The sequence below is a fragment of the Girardinichthys multiradiatus genome, chromosome 13 (genome assembly GCF_021462225.1).
Source record: "Girardinichthys multiradiatus isolate DD_20200921_A chromosome 13, DD_fGirMul_XY1, whole genome shotgun sequence".
Lineage (NCBI taxonomy): Eukaryota > Metazoa > Chordata > Actinopteri > Cyprinodontiformes > Goodeidae > Girardinichthys > Girardinichthys multiradiatus.
The window spans coordinates 16,317,756-16,332,922 of record NC_061806.1 but is presented as its reverse complement, the minus strand read 5'-3'; the positions used below and the strand labels follow the sequence as shown (position 1 = coordinate 16,332,922).

The following is a 15,167-nucleotide window of genomic DNA, read 5'->3' as shown; positions in this document are numbered from 1 at the left end:
GTGAAGCCAGAGGCAGCTGCCTCTTTTCTTCACTAAGAATCTTTTTTATATCTTTCTTCTAGTCTCTGCAGTTCAGTTTGTGTTCTACCTGAGAGCAGGTGTTTGAAACAATCTTCTTCTCTTTTCAGCAGCCTTGAATATCATATTTTTTCTTTTACTATACCAACCTCATACCCCTTGATGTCTCTCCTCAGGGATTCAAAGGGAAAACAGGACATGTTGGGTTCCCTGGGCAGAAGGTCAGTCAACAAACCCATTGCTTTAGCATTGCACCATGTCTGTCTGCTTGTGCAGTTATGGTTACAGCCTGTTTCTTACACATCATGCTTGATTATGATCAAAATAATTTTACTACCATCCGTGTTGGGGCTTCAGTTACAGTTTTAATGTGTATCACATCCCAACAGGGAGAGGCTGGACCTGCAGGCCAACAAGGACCACCCGGCAGGCCAGGACATGACGTGGGTATTTTTGTTCTCTATCGTTACCCCAATTAGCCAAAATATCAGACAATTTTGTTCCAGTGAAAGATTTACATATATCCATCTTAGGAGTTAATTTCATTTGAATTTGGGGCTTTTACTATATTACTATATTTGTTCGTTTTTTTAATTTTTATAATTGTTATTTTTTTAGGGCAAAAAATGTCATCATGTTTTAGAAAACAAGAATTGGGTGCATAACTAAATTTTCTGCAAATTTACACTGATCCACAGGGTTAAAATTATATTGAAACAATAAAAATATCTACAAACATCCTCAGCTATTTCAGCATTTGTTAAAGGTTCCTTACAAAGTTGCAGCGAAACCTCACATTATTGTTGGCCATCAACAAGGTCTTGACTTAATTTGGTTTACTCTAGGGTGGAGGGCATTACCAAGCCTAATGTTTGCTTGTCTTATTTTTTCAAAACTAGTTCTGATGTGTAGGTGGGATCAGGGAACTTTGTCCAGTTTTCAACCATCTAGTTGTTGATTTGAGGGGAAGCTGAATGTCCCATTAGTATACCAGTACAAATGGCAGTGAAACTTAAGCTCAGGATGATGCTGCCACCACCTTGCTTGACATCTGATTCAGTGGTCAGAGTTCAAGGTGTTTGTCTTTTTCAGTCAAAGTTGAAGGTGTCCAAAATAGAGGCAGACTGTGTAAAGGTAATCAGTGAGGTGAGACAAGAATGATCTTACCAGCAGAATAGTCTTTTAAGTATCATTTGTTCCTCTTTTTGAGGTTCACAGTGTGAGTCGAAAACTTAAACAAAACTAAGTGTTCCAACTGGTCAATGATGCCAAGCAAATACCCAAAATTGGCTTTTGTAATGAATAAAGCAGACTGGTATTAAATTAGTACAATGTCCTTCCCAAAGCCCCAAACTTAACTCTATTTAACATTTGTAGAGTATCCCTAAATGTAATATTTTTCTCTCCCCTCTTTTTGTTCCATCATCATGATTTTCCCACCACCTTCCAATAGTTTGGCCACCAGATCCATGATTGGTTTGGGCTTCAAAGTAAGCGAGTCTTTTGTAGTGTTGCTAACAATAACATTCAGATGATGGCTGTGATTAAACATATTGCAGGTCTTGAAGAAAACCAAATAATTAAAAGAACCCTACCAATTCTACCAAGAAAAGTTGTCAAACATCCGGCCAAAATTATACCAGAAGCTTGTTAATGCCTGCAATAAATGTGTGGCTTCTCAGCAACTTGCTAAAGGAATATTTAAACCAAATATAAGAAGCTATCCATACAACCTCATGGTGTAATCCTAGCAACATCTGGAGCTTAATCTGTAATCTCTGCAGGGTGACCCTGGTACCCCAGGACTTCAAGGTCGACCAGGACCTCCAGGGCAGATCGTAAGTACTCATCTCTTTAGGTTATTATATTTCTCACAGGTTTACTTAGTAATTTTTCAGCATGTCAAACTTTAATAATGTGTGTACGTTTATCTTCAGGGTCCCACGGGGCCAGCGGGACCTCCTGGGCCTCCTGGTCCATCAGGAGTGGTAGGAGTGAATCTCAAACATGCCTGTGTTTACATATGTTTGTCAAAATAAGCTCAAAGAAAAGGAATTTTAGGGAACTGAACTCTTCTAAATTTGAAGGATAATCTGTTAATTTTCTGCTATAAAAGACGAAAGATCAGTGAAACCTGCTAAGGATAACTAAACATATTAATAAATCATCCATTGTCCACACCCGCTTGTCCTTGCAGGGTTGGGGGTCTTGTGCCCCTCTTTAGTGGTCATTGGGCAAGACATCCTGGACAGGTTGTTAGTCTATCACAGGGCAACACAGAGGCACACAGAACAAAAAAAAAAACATGCATGCACACAGTCATACCTAAGGGTAATTTGGATTAGTCATGTTTTCGACAATGGGAGAAAGCCTGAGTAACCAAAGAGAATCTACACATGCACAGGAGAACATGCAAACTCCAAGCAGAAAGATCCAATATTAATGATATTAATCAACATTAAGTTAACTAATCGTAGGGTCTTCATTTACTGGAAAAAATCCTTAATGGCTAAAGTTAAGAATGTTGATTCTTAATACAGAAATGTATACATTAATATTAACATGCCATTGGGAATGTTTATAAAATTAGTCTTTAGGCTGTAAGTTGTGTGTGTGTTTGTATGTGTGATTCTCTCACATACTGTAAAATGAACCCAGACACATCTGACATTTTTCAGACACCGAAGAAGTAAATGATATCAAATTAATATTCTTCCTTTCTAGGGTATAAAAGGAGATAAGGGCCAATCTGGAGAGAGAGGCCTCCCGGGGATGGATGGACCTCCAGGACCATCTGGGCATCCAGGACTTATGGTTAGTTCTTTTCTAAATGTTTTCCCCTGCAAACAAATTTAATTGTCTCAGTATTTAATGCCCATTACCCTCTTGTGTTGACGTTTAGGGAGAGCCTGGTAATGACGGTGCTTCTGGTAAAGATGTAAGTAGCATCCTAAAGTTTAATGGTGAGCCTCATTTGGTGGAATGTGTATAGTGTTTTGCAACTTTTGCCACATTTGGAACATTACAACCACAAACTTCAATGTATTTTAATTTCAGTTATATACAGTGGAAAGTGATGCCTAATTTGAAATTTGAATTTAAGTGAAATCAAGTGCAACCAACTGCTTTCAAAAGGGACTTAATAATTAAATAGAGTGAACCTTTCTATAACTTCTTTATTCTGTCATCACTATAAATCCAGTTATTTTGGGAATGCCTCGCCTCGGAGGTTTGTTAAAGAACATTAGTGAACAAACCGCATCACAAAGGTGAAGGAACAGAGCAGACAGGTCAGGGAGAAAGTTGTGGAGAAGTTTGAAGGAGATGTACATTCAAAAACAATATCCCAACCTTTGAACATCTCACAGAGCAATGCTCAGTCCATCATCTGACAATGGAAAGAGTATGGCACAACCGCAGACTAACCAAGGCATTGTAAGTGTGCAGTTACCTGCATAAGGAGCATTAATAAAAAGCAAAAAAAGCAGCTAAAATTCCCTTAGTAACTACAGGTGCTGCAGAGACATATTGCAAAAAAGCCATTTTGAAAGAAAATTAGTTGCAGAAACCGCTGTTCAAAGTTTGCCACATGTCATGCAGGGGAAAAAGCAAACACTTGGCATGAGGTTCATGTCAGATGAGATTTAACTTTTTGGATTACAGGCAAAATCCTGCCACCATACCCTTGGTGAAATAAGGTGGTGGCAGCATCATACTGTGGAGATTGAGCTAAATACAGAGGCAGCTCTAGAAAACCTGTTAAAAGCTGCAGAAGAAGTTATATAAATTGCTGTTCTGCAAAGAATGAGCACAAATTTCAATTTCTATATTTGCACAATTGATAAAGATATACCCCAAATGCCTTGCAGCTTTTATTGCAGTGGCCGGTTTTAACTCAGGAGCATTGAATCCAAATTCCTGCCATACTTTTCTGACCTCCATTGGTAAAAAAATTACATATCCGGTTTTTTCTTTTGACAGGGAACATCAGGCCTGCCAGGAGACAGTGGACAGCCAGGCCAAAAGGTAAGAAATGACTCAGCATGATGTGGTAATGTCTTCATGTGGGTGTGCTATCAAGCTGGGCGTCAGCCATCCATTACATCCTCAGACTATCTGAAATCAGCAAGAGTTTGCTCTTTTCTGCTATCATGCAGCCCAGGGAGGCTTTTGTTGGCACCTGATGGTCTTGAAAGTGTCCATTCTCTGCTGTTTCTGTCCGCTCAGCACCCACACTTAACACAGTTCATTAACCCTTTGACCCCCCCCCCCCCCCAGCAGACCTTCTCCTTCCTCCTTGCCTCACTTCACATCTCATCCGACTGGTTGCCAGTTACCCGCCACGCGGAGAGATCCAACAGACTCCCTAGCTCTGTAGCCAGGGAGTCTGTTGGATCTCTGCACAGACAGTAGCTTACAGTAGGTGGACACAGTGATATAGTTATTCTTCAGCCTCTGGGATAATGCTATTAAGCATGAGAGGAGATGCTAGATGAGACTATTTGTCACGCTGACAGGACAGCATTGTCAGGGTTTTAACAGTGCAGAACAGTGAAGAAAGACGAGAACGGGATCCTCTATTGTTCTCACTCGCCTCTATTTCAGGAAGCGCTTGTCTGTCGGTGACGTGTAAACATTAGATGTCCATTATAGGCAGCTTTGTCCTCGATAAATCACTGTCGCTAATGTAGCTGGGCTGTTTTTGAGTGTGTTTACACAGCCTGAATAGGGAGTGCTGCTGTGTGGGAAGTGATAGAGATGTAGAGCAAAGCTGTCTTTAAAAGGCATGCTTCTTAAAAATAGCAAAATCCTAATATACATTATAATGAAAATAATATATAAACTTGTACTTTCTGGTTGAGTTGGGTAAGAAAAAGGAAAACAATTAGGTCAAACGTTATTAACCCCATTGGTAAAGAAGGTCACAAATCAGTTAATCTTGTAATGCAGTAACATAATATAATTAAGACAATAATAAAAAAAGAACCTTTAGTTTGAATACATTTAGTCGGTTAGGGTGCCACAGTTATTAGTAAATCTGCTGCCAATACTTTGTACAACCCCATTTTGCTAACAGACAGCGCTTAGTTTTCTCTTATAACATTCCAAAAGTTGGAGCATACAGATAAAGGGATCTTTGTCCATGTATCTCTGGACAATCTCCCTAGATTGTCCAGAGTCCTGGATCCTCTCTGATGCTCTCCTCTCCTTAGCTTACCCCAGAGCTTTTCTATAGGATTTAGGTTTGGAGACTTTGACAAACATGGAAGATTGTTTCCTTTGTTTTGCCATATACCAAAGGTTGGTATTTGAAATGGTTCATGATGTCATACACTCCAGCAAGATTGTCAGGGCCTTTGGAAGAGAACAGGCCCACAGCATCACAAATCCTCAACCGTACTTAACATTTAGTGTAAGGGTGCTTTTCTGCATAATTAAGGCATTGTTTCATGCAAAAAACCACCTGAAGTGTTTGTTGGAGAAAGCAAAATCTTTTTTTCATCTGACTAAAGCCCACGGTTTCATTTATAGTCCCAGTGGAGTTTAGTACAATCTTTTTTGTCTACATTTGTGATGGTTGGCCAGAAAAGGCTTTCATCTCTCTCCTATAAATCAGGATTGCTCTGTGTGATGTAGTTGTAAAGTTTTCAAAATTTACATGACAAATGATGCTACTGCAACAAAAATTTACTTATTCTAATGTTCCTTAAACACCTTTACCAGGGGTGCTAATGATTGTGGTCACTGCTCTGTATTGCTAACTTTTAGAATACGGTATATAGATGGTATACTTTAGCATACATACTTTTTCTTTTAATGTTTTTCTTTGTTCATGATGAGTGCATCTCTTGTTTTTGTTTTCCAAGGTAGGCTACAAAGACATACTGCTAAAAAAAATAAAGGGAACACTTAAACAACACAATATAACTCCAAGTAAATCAAACTTCTGTGAAATCATACTGACCGCTTAGGAAGCAACACTGATTGACAATCAATTTCACATGCTGTTGTGCAAATGGAATAGACAACAGGAGGAAATCTCTGGCGATTAACAAGACACACTCAATAAAGGAGTGGTTCTTCAGGTGGGGACCACAAACCACTTCTCAGTACCTATGCTTTCTGGCTGATGTTTTGGTCACTTTTGAATGTTGGTGGTACTTTCACGCTCGTGGTAGCATGAGACGGACTCTACAACCCACACAAGTGGCTCAGGTAGTGCAGCTCATCCAGGATGGCACATCAATGCGAGCTGTGGCAAGAAGGTTTGCTGTGTCTGTCAGCGTAGTGTCCAGAGCCTGGAGGCACTACCAGGAGACAGGCCAGTACACCAGGAGACATGGAGGAGGCCGTAGGAGGGCAACAACCCAGCAGCAGGACCGCTACCTCCGCCTTTGTGCAAGGAGGAACAGGAGGAGCACTGCCAGAGCCCTGCAAAATGACCTCCAGCAGGCCACAAATGTGCATGTGTCTGCACAAACGGTTAGAAACCGACTCCATGAGGATGGTATGAGGGCCCGACGTCCACATATGGGGGTGGTGTTCACAGCCCAACACCGTGCAGGATGCTTGGCATTAACCAGAGAACACCAAGATTGGCAAATTAGGCACTGGCGCCCTGTGCTCTTCACAGGTAGTCTGACTGCCATTAGGTACCGAGATGAGATCCTCAGACCCCTTGTGAGAACATATGCTGGTGCGGTTGGCCCTGGGTTCCTCCTAATGCAGGACATTGCTAGACCTGATGAGGCTGGAGTGTATCAGCAGTTCCTGCTAAATGAAGACATTGAAGCTATAGACTGGCCCGCCCGTTTCCCAGACCTGAATCCGATTGAGCACATCTGGGACATCATGTCTCGCTCCATACACCAACGTCACATTCCACCACACACTGTCCAGGAGTTGGCGGATGCTTTAGTCCAGGTCTGAGAGGAGATCCCTCAGGAGACCATCCTCCGTCTCATCAGGAGCATGCCCAGGCGTTGTATGGAGGTCATACAGGCACGTGGAGGCCACACACAATACTGAGCCTCACTTTGACTTGTTGTAAGGACATTACATCAAAGTTGGATCAGCCTGTAGTGTGTTTTTCCACTTTAATTTTGTGTGTGACTCCAAATCCAGGCCTCCATTGGTAAATAAATTTGATTTCCATTGATGATTTTTGTGTGATATCGTTTTCAGTACATTCAACTTTGTACAGAACAAAGTATTCAATGAGAATATTTCATTCATTCAGATCTGGAATGTGTTATTTGAGTGTTCCCTTAATTTTTTGAGCAGTGTATTTTATCTAAGGTACATTCATAAAATGGCTCAGGAAGACATCTTTTTTGCCTATAGATCTCTAAATGATGTGTGTTGTATAACAGGGAGAACCAGGGGCCCCTGGACAGAGGGGTCTTCAAGGAGAGCGAGGTAGACCAGGTCCACCAGGTGGGGGGGGGTATCATGCCAAGGATGCCCAACCCATGATAGGCCCAGTTGGACCTAGAGGGGAAAGGGGAAGTCCAGGTTCTGAAGGATTACCAGGACCTCCTGGTCCACCAGGGCCACAAGGAAACGATGTGAGGTTCACTTTCATTCCTCTCACAGCACTGTGGCCATCTCTTTTAAATTTAATCAGCTGCAGATTATTTTATACTCAGCTCGGCTGTGTGATGTGAGGATGATGTCTACAGGCTGTCACCATTTCTATCTGTTTTTGTAAATAATACATTTTCTAATTATCTGCCTGATGTGTGATGTGAGCCTGTTTGATTTGTTAGTGAAACTTTCTTTTTCTTCTTCTGTTTATAGGCTTTCGTCAATTATGATGACATCAAAAACTTCATTCGACAACAGGTTATCAAGATCTTTGATGGTGAGAGCATACAGATGTCTGGATGCTTTCTGTGCATAATGTGCCATTTTTTACATCGAGGCAGGATTTTGTCTGTAAATCACGCCTTTTGTTAAAACTAATTCTGTTTATCCTTTGGAATACAAGTGATTCTGCCTCACTGGAATGATTTTTTTTCAATTGTGCTCCCTCTTCTTAGAGAGAATGGGGTACTACATGTCTCGCATGCAGATGCCAGTAGAGATGGTAGCCTCACCAGGCCGACCAGGGCCCCCAGGAAAAGATGGTGCTCCAGGTAATCCTGGACCCCAAGGTGCTCCTGGGCTCCCAGGACAGATCGGCAGGGAGGGTCGACAAGGAGGACAAGGACTCCCTGGTGAATGTTTTTTTTTTTTTTTTCTTCAGCATTCTACTAAATAATATGAATAAACCTTTAGCTTCCATGTCTTAGAATATGTGTCTTTCCTTCTGTAGGACCACGAGGACCACCAGGAGTAAAAGGTGACAAGGGTGTTGGAGAGATGGGAGATGTAGGACCACCTGGAGCACCAGGTAATGCATCCATTTGGTTCTTAAAAAATATTTAGGCCAAACTAAGTTTTGGTCAAGCTGATATTTAAAACGTATGTTGTTTTTTTTTTTTTTTACGTGTTTGCCTTAAGTTAAAACATCAAAATACAAACAACAAACAATTGTTGCACCTCGCAATTCTGTGTGCTCACATTTTATCAGGATTAATTACATGCTCAACAATTCTCTGCAAGATTTTCAAAGCACTTTGTGAGCAATGCCAACCTGCGCCAGATGTTGCACCCAGAATTAGCTCAATTTAAGTATTTTCAGCTAACTCATTCAAGTGTTTGCATTGGTTGATGGTTAAAAAATGGCAATGTGATTGAACAGATTTTTTCATTCTCAATGTTTTCTAATTACAATTACCACTTTAACTCATTTAAATCATATCAGCATATTCAAGAATCCTTAATCATCACAGGGTTCTGAAAGTATTGACTAAATTACAGAACTGGCAGCAGCAATCACTTCACATGGAGTTGTTTATTACATTTTGGATTTAAAAGGCAAATGTTTTCTCATGAAAGGAAAAACTTTTAAAATGTTTCATGTTTTCATTTGGTTTCCTGACAACAGATGTACCACAAAAATTATAGTGGATTTGTATTTATTTTACATAATTTCTGAAGTGGTCTATATCACTTAAGCCTTTTACTGATGATTAAAATTCCTTTTCATGAATCGTCCAAAATAACCATTTTATTTATTGTCTTTTATAAATTAATTTCTTCTTACCAGTCTTCTTTAAAGGTTAAATTTGTTAAGTTCACAAATACGTGTCCTATTGACAGATTGTCCCACCTGGGCTATTGATCTCTGCAGCTCCTCTAATGTAACCTTAAAGTAAATTTTGCCTCTTGGCTCCTTCTCCAGTGAAAGCTGTCTTTGCCTAGCAATTCCATACCCTTTATGTTTTCTGATTATGGATTGAACAATGCTTAGTAAGATGTTCTAAGCTCAGGATATATTCTTTGGTCTTCATGATGCTGTTTGCTCACTAATGTTCTCTTACAAACCTGTGAAACCTTAACAAACAACTATAGATTACACACAAGAGGACTCTATTTGCTAATTAAATGACTTCTTAAAACACGTGGTTGCGCTAGATTTTATCTAGGAGCTTGATCATAACCGGTGCTGAATGCAAATACATGGCGCACTTTAAAAATTTTGTACAAGATCTTGGTTGGTTTTGCATGTTATAAAATGTGAAATATTGCTGAAAACTTTTAAAGACAAAGTATGCCCATTTAAATGGCCACTTAAATCAGATTACTTTGTCACCACTAGACATTGTCTTCTTTTTCCAATGGTGTTCCAGGCTTGATGGTGTTTCTCATGTTTCCTTTTTTCCTTTCGTAGGTGTTCCAGGCCCCCCAGGCTATGGTAAAATCGGACCTCCTGGACCTGTTGGCCAGCAGGGTGTTCCTGGGATACCAGGCCCTCATGGACAGCCTGGTGCCAAAGGGAACGAAGGCCGCTGCAATCCTGTGGACTGTATGAGCCATCAAGTAGACTACAGCCCCAAGGGGCCACCTGTTAAAGGCCCCTGGTAAGAATCTACAAGGTGAAGGGAAAGAGGACTGGATCAGAGAGACTAAAGTATTTGGAGAAGCAAGAAAACCAATGACAAGGACCCAAAGTTATTTAATCAGACCACCTAACCGAACAGACAGTTTAAGATGGGTTCACCAAATAGATCTGAGCAAAAAACACTTATTTCTTTCTTAGGGGCCCGCTGGAACTGAGGCCTGCAAAGACACACCAGCAGAAAATTGTTATTGCATCATTTTCTTCCCTTTAATTGCCAATTCATTGCTAAAACACAGTCTTATATTTATTCTTCTCCCCACTATATTGTATTTCTGTTGTGTGCTAAAAAAGCAAACCAAGAAACATCAAAATCTGTCTTTTTTTTCTCCGTTCTTTGTTTTTCCGTTCTTCTCCATATTGGTCATTGGTTATTTTCTTTGTCTAATTTCATTAGCAGAGACAATCATTTTGGTGCATTGCTTCCATTTCTCCTGTCTTTGTTCCATTCCTCAAACAATTCCATTCTGGGTACATCCCATCCATTTCTAATGTTGTCATGGTTGTGGTGTGTGAGGTGTGACACGTTTGAATTTAACATAAAAGATAGCATCCCGGGATATTTAGTTTGGTCAGACTTTCCTTGATGGATTATTTTGTACATATTTCTATGTATATATACTGGCTTTTGATACCGTTCAAAGCTACCTTTTTTAATTACCAGTGGTTATTTTGCGACAAATGTAAAATGATTTTATGTCTGTAAGTTTTCAAGTGGAAAAATGGGTTCAGCATAACACAAATTATTTATAAAGGTAATTTGTTTTTACACAGAAAGCAAACTGGCTTTTGTAACTGTGTCACTTAAGTTCATCTAGTCTATTTGACCCCATATTTTATTCCAGTGTAGCGATAATGAAAATCAGTTTGCTTCTTGTGGCTCTTGTGCAGGAATAAGTTTAAAATATAGACAACATTTGAGTCACTTCATCATATGTAATGCAAATGTTGCTCAGCCAATCCTCACACCAGGTCCTCACAATAACTTTAGCATTAAGAAAATAGTCTGAAACATGTCACAGTCACTTTTTGCTGTTACATATCAATGTATTTGAGATTCTTGTTTGTTACTCTTAGCCAGTTTTGTTGTTTTAAAGTTATTTTTTACTGTCCTTGCAATTTAAACTTTGATCTATGGCCACACTTTGGTTTCTTTAAAATGGTAATTAAAATGCTTTTCAAAAAAAATCTTTTTTTGTCATGCTTATACTCACCAGACCTTTCTGTAAATTACATATTTATTTCAGATACAAAGTTGAAACCAGATATTTACATACACTGTAAAAAATAACCACATTTTTTCTCACTCTCTGACATTAAATCAAACTAAACCTTTCCTATTTTAGGTCAGTCACGATTAGTAACCTGCTATACAGTGCCTTGCGAAAGTATTCAGCCCCCTTGAACTTTTCAACCTCTTGCCACATTTCAGGCTTCAAACATAAAGATATAAAATTCAATTTTTTTGTGAAGAATCAACAACAAGTGGGACAGAATCGTGAAGTGGAATTAAATTTATTGGGTGTCTCAAACTTTTTTAACAAATAAAAAACTGAAAAGTGGGGCGTGCAATATTATTCGGACCCTTTACTTTCAGTGCAGCAAACTCACTCCAGAAGTTCAGTGAGGATCTCTGAATGATCCAATGTTGTCCCAAATGACTGATGATGATAAATAGAATCCACCTGTGTGTAATCAAGTCTCCGTTTAAGTGCACCTGCTCTGTGCAGAGCGCTTCAAGCGCAGAAAGCATCATGAAGACCAAGGAACACACCAGCCAGGTCCGAGATACTGTTGTGGAGAAGTTTAAAGCCGGATTTGGATACAAAAAGATTTCTCAAGCTTTACACATCCCAAGGAGCACTGTGCAAGCAATCATATTGAAATGGAAGGAGTATCAGACCACTGCAAATCTTCCAAGACCCAGCCGTCCCTCTAAACTTTCATCTCGAACAAGGAGAAGACTGATCAGAGATGCAGCCAAGAGGCCCATGATCACTCCGGATGAACTGCAGAGATCTACATCTGAGGTGGGAGAGTCTGTCCATAGGACAACAATCAGTCGTACACTCCACAAATCTGGCCTTTATCGAAGAGTGGCAAGAAGAAAGCCATTTCTCAAAGATATCCATAAAAAGTCTGGTTTAAAGTTTGCCACAAGCCACCTGGGAGACACACCAAACATGTGGAAGAAGGTGCTCTAGTCAGATGAAACCAAAATCAAACTGTTTGGCCACAATGCAAAACGATATGTTTGGCGTAAAAGCAACACAGCTCATCACCCTGAACACACCATCCCCACTGTCAAACATGGTGGTGGCAGCATCATGGTTTGGGCCTGCTTTTCGTCAGGAGGGAAGATGGTCAAAATTGATGGGAAGATGGATGGGGCCAAATACAGGACCATTCTGGAAGACAACCTGTTGGAGTCTGCAAGAGACCTGAGACTGGGATGGAGATTTATCTTCCAACAAGACAATGACCCAAAACATAAAGCCAAATCTACAATGGAATGGTTCACAAATAAACGTATCTAAGTGTTGGAATGGCCAAGTCAAAGTCCAGACCTGAATCCAATCGAGAATCTGTGGAAAGAGCTGAAGACTGCTGTTCACGAACGCTCTCCATCCAACCTCAATGAGCTCGAGCTGTTTTGCAAGGAAGAATGGGCAAGAATGTCAGTCTCTCGATGTACAAAACTGATAGAGACATACCCTAAGTGACTTGCAGCTGTAATTGCAGCAAAGGGTGGCGCTACAAAGTATTAACGCAAGGGGGCCGAATAATATTGCACGCCCCACTTTTCAATTTTTTATTTGTTAATAAAGTTTGACACATCCAATAAATTTTATTCCACTTCACGATTGTGTCCCACTTGTTGTTGATTCTTCACAAAAAATTTGAATTTTATATCTTTATGTTTAAAGCCTGAAATGTGGCAAGAGGTTGAAAAGTTCAAGGGGGCCCAATACTTTCACAAGGCACTGTATTTACTAAATGCCACAATTATGAGTGAATATTTTTTTTATTTAATAGTTTATATTAACCTACTTCGTATCTGGTAGAATTTTCTTTTAGGTGTATATCTTAGTTCAAACATTCTGGGCTCCCTTTCTCAAGCTTCTCACTATACTTTGCTGTATTTCTGGCCCATTCCTCCTGAGAACTGATTCGCCCTAGATGGTTTGTAGGCCACCTTGCTCACATATACCTTTTCAGCTCGACCCAAAAACTTTCTATGGGACTGATACCAAGGCTTGTGATGGGCACTTTGAAATATTGACTTTGTTGTTGTTTCTCTGTAACTAATTTCTCATGTATGCTTATGTCATTAAATGTTTCCACATAATAATGATATAGTCTTTCACACATTTTGCGCCAAAACATGTTCATCTCTATGACACAAACCTCCTTTCTGAGCAGTGAGATGGTTGGACATTCCTCTGATGTTTATATTTGTCTAATATTGTTTAAACACATGTGAAAAGTCATGGCATCTGAAGATTTTACACAAAGATGAAGCAGATCTGTGGAGGTCCTCAATTATTTTCCTTATATCTTGGTTAATTTTTATTTATATGTTTTGCCATGATGTCACTAAAGGAAGCATTTGGTTTGTGGTGCTAACTTAAATTTTGTGAATTATGCTAACAAAATGTGTCATCATTGTATGGGCTTTCCAAAATTGTTTAAAGGCACAATAATCTTAGTGTGTAAACCTCTGCGTTTGAAGAAGTTCTAAATCATTATTTTGGCAAATAAAAACTGTTTTGGAAATCCTAATAAAGCTAGAACCGGAAAAGTTTAGCCTGATTTAATGTCAGACAGTAAGGAATGAAAGGTTATGTGTTATTTAATACAGTATACTGTATGTAAATATCTGATTTCAGCTAACGTTTGTCAGTGTAGATGCTAACTATCAATATTTCCCTTAAAATTATTGATTCTTACTGGCTTGTGTCATGTCATTGACCCATATGCACATTGTTCTTAATTAGCAGGGCTATTTGCATACTTGATAAAAACTGTGTATGTTTATGAAATTCTAACTTAGAAATCCATACTTCAGTACCCAGCTGTGTTTCTTTACTGTTGTTGTACAGAAAGGAAATACAACACTGGCTAGTATCTCTACTCCTTTTAATATGTGATTTATCAGGTAACTTTCAATTACTACTCAAATTACAATAAAATATTTTGGTCACTTAGCAACTAAAAGTACATTTGTAAAAGTCCATCTTTTCTATAGAGCATAGCTATAAAGACATTTTTTTTTTGTCTTTTTTTTTGGTAGTTGTAGCCATTGTAGCAGACATTTTGTCTCTGGGTGTATCCCTTTGTGTTCTCTTTGCAAACATTTAGTGTGTGCCTGTTATTTTGTCTGTCCTTCAGACATGCACCTGTTTTACTTTAACTGCTACCTTTTATATTTATGCCATGTCATTTATTCAGAATCCCTTTGTAGTTGTTATGACTTTCTTTGAAATAGTTACATTTCTGTAGTTGCTATTCGCATCTTTGTTGCATTTCATCATGAAATGTTATGTTTTAATTTTTTAATTTGTATTTATTTTTACTTTACTGTAATGGTTTTTTGTAGCTATTTAATTCAGCTTTGTAAGGTTGTTTCTTTGTTATAAATTTTGTATCTATATAGGAGTTTCTCTTTTCACAGCTACCCCTTTTTTCTTTGTCACTGTGCTTGCTTTAAGTATTCAATGTGTTATGTATGGCTGTTGATCAATTTGCCCCTTTACCAAGTCATACCTCCATTTAATGTGCCTTACTATATTGTCCCTACCTACTTATGTCATGATCCTTAGGCTTAGGTTTTTTCATTTTGATCATTTTATAGGTTTTGTTTACTTTTAGTTTTTAATGTTCTGGCAAAGATTCTATTGTTGGTTGTGCTTTTTATTACTGTTTTCCTCTGCAAACCTTAGTTCCTGTTTTCTTTTAGAAGTCTATATTCCATTGAGGTCTATGTTGTGTTTACTTCCTCCTTCCCTGTTATCTGTTTTGTTGTCACCTTTTGTTTGGTTTTCTGATTAATTCTCATGCAGGGTTTTGTTCTTTTTTTGGTTTCTCTGTGTTGGTTTCTCTAGATCCCTTCGCTGTCATTATGTTTATGATTCAGACCCGC

At 39.1% G+C, this 15,167-nt stretch overlaps 1 protein-coding gene across 2 annotated transcripts in view; it reads left to right on the top strand.

Annotated features, from left to right (window-relative positions):
• The window catches only part of col16a1 (collagen, type XVI, alpha 1), a 119,761-nt gene extending 108,600 nt beyond the window's left edge, over nt 1-11,161 (top strand). For both annotated transcript variants that reach the window (XM_047383300.1, XM_047383299.1), the window contains 12 exons: nt 195-239; nt 408-461; nt 1,803-1,856; nt 1,956-2,006; nt 2,743-2,832; nt 2,921-2,956; nt 4,000-4,044; nt 7,392-7,586; nt 7,819-7,882; nt 8,061-8,237; nt 8,336-8,413; nt 9,797-11,161. In XM_047383300.1, coding sequence (XP_047239256.1) covers nt 195-239; nt 408-461; nt 1,803-1,856; nt 1,956-2,006; nt 2,743-2,832; nt 2,921-2,956; nt 4,000-4,044; nt 7,392-7,586; nt 7,819-7,882; nt 8,061-8,237; nt 8,336-8,413; nt 9,797-9,990 — 1,083 coding nt within the window. In that variant the 3' untranslated portion in view covers nt 9,991-11,161. The remainder of the gene's footprint in view (nt 1-194; nt 240-407; nt 462-1,802; nt 1,857-1,955; nt 2,007-2,742; nt 2,833-2,920; nt 2,957-3,999; nt 4,045-7,391; nt 7,587-7,818; nt 7,883-8,060; nt 8,238-8,335; nt 8,414-9,796) is intronic.
• Nucleotides 11,162-15,167: the final 4,006 nt, after the last annotated feature.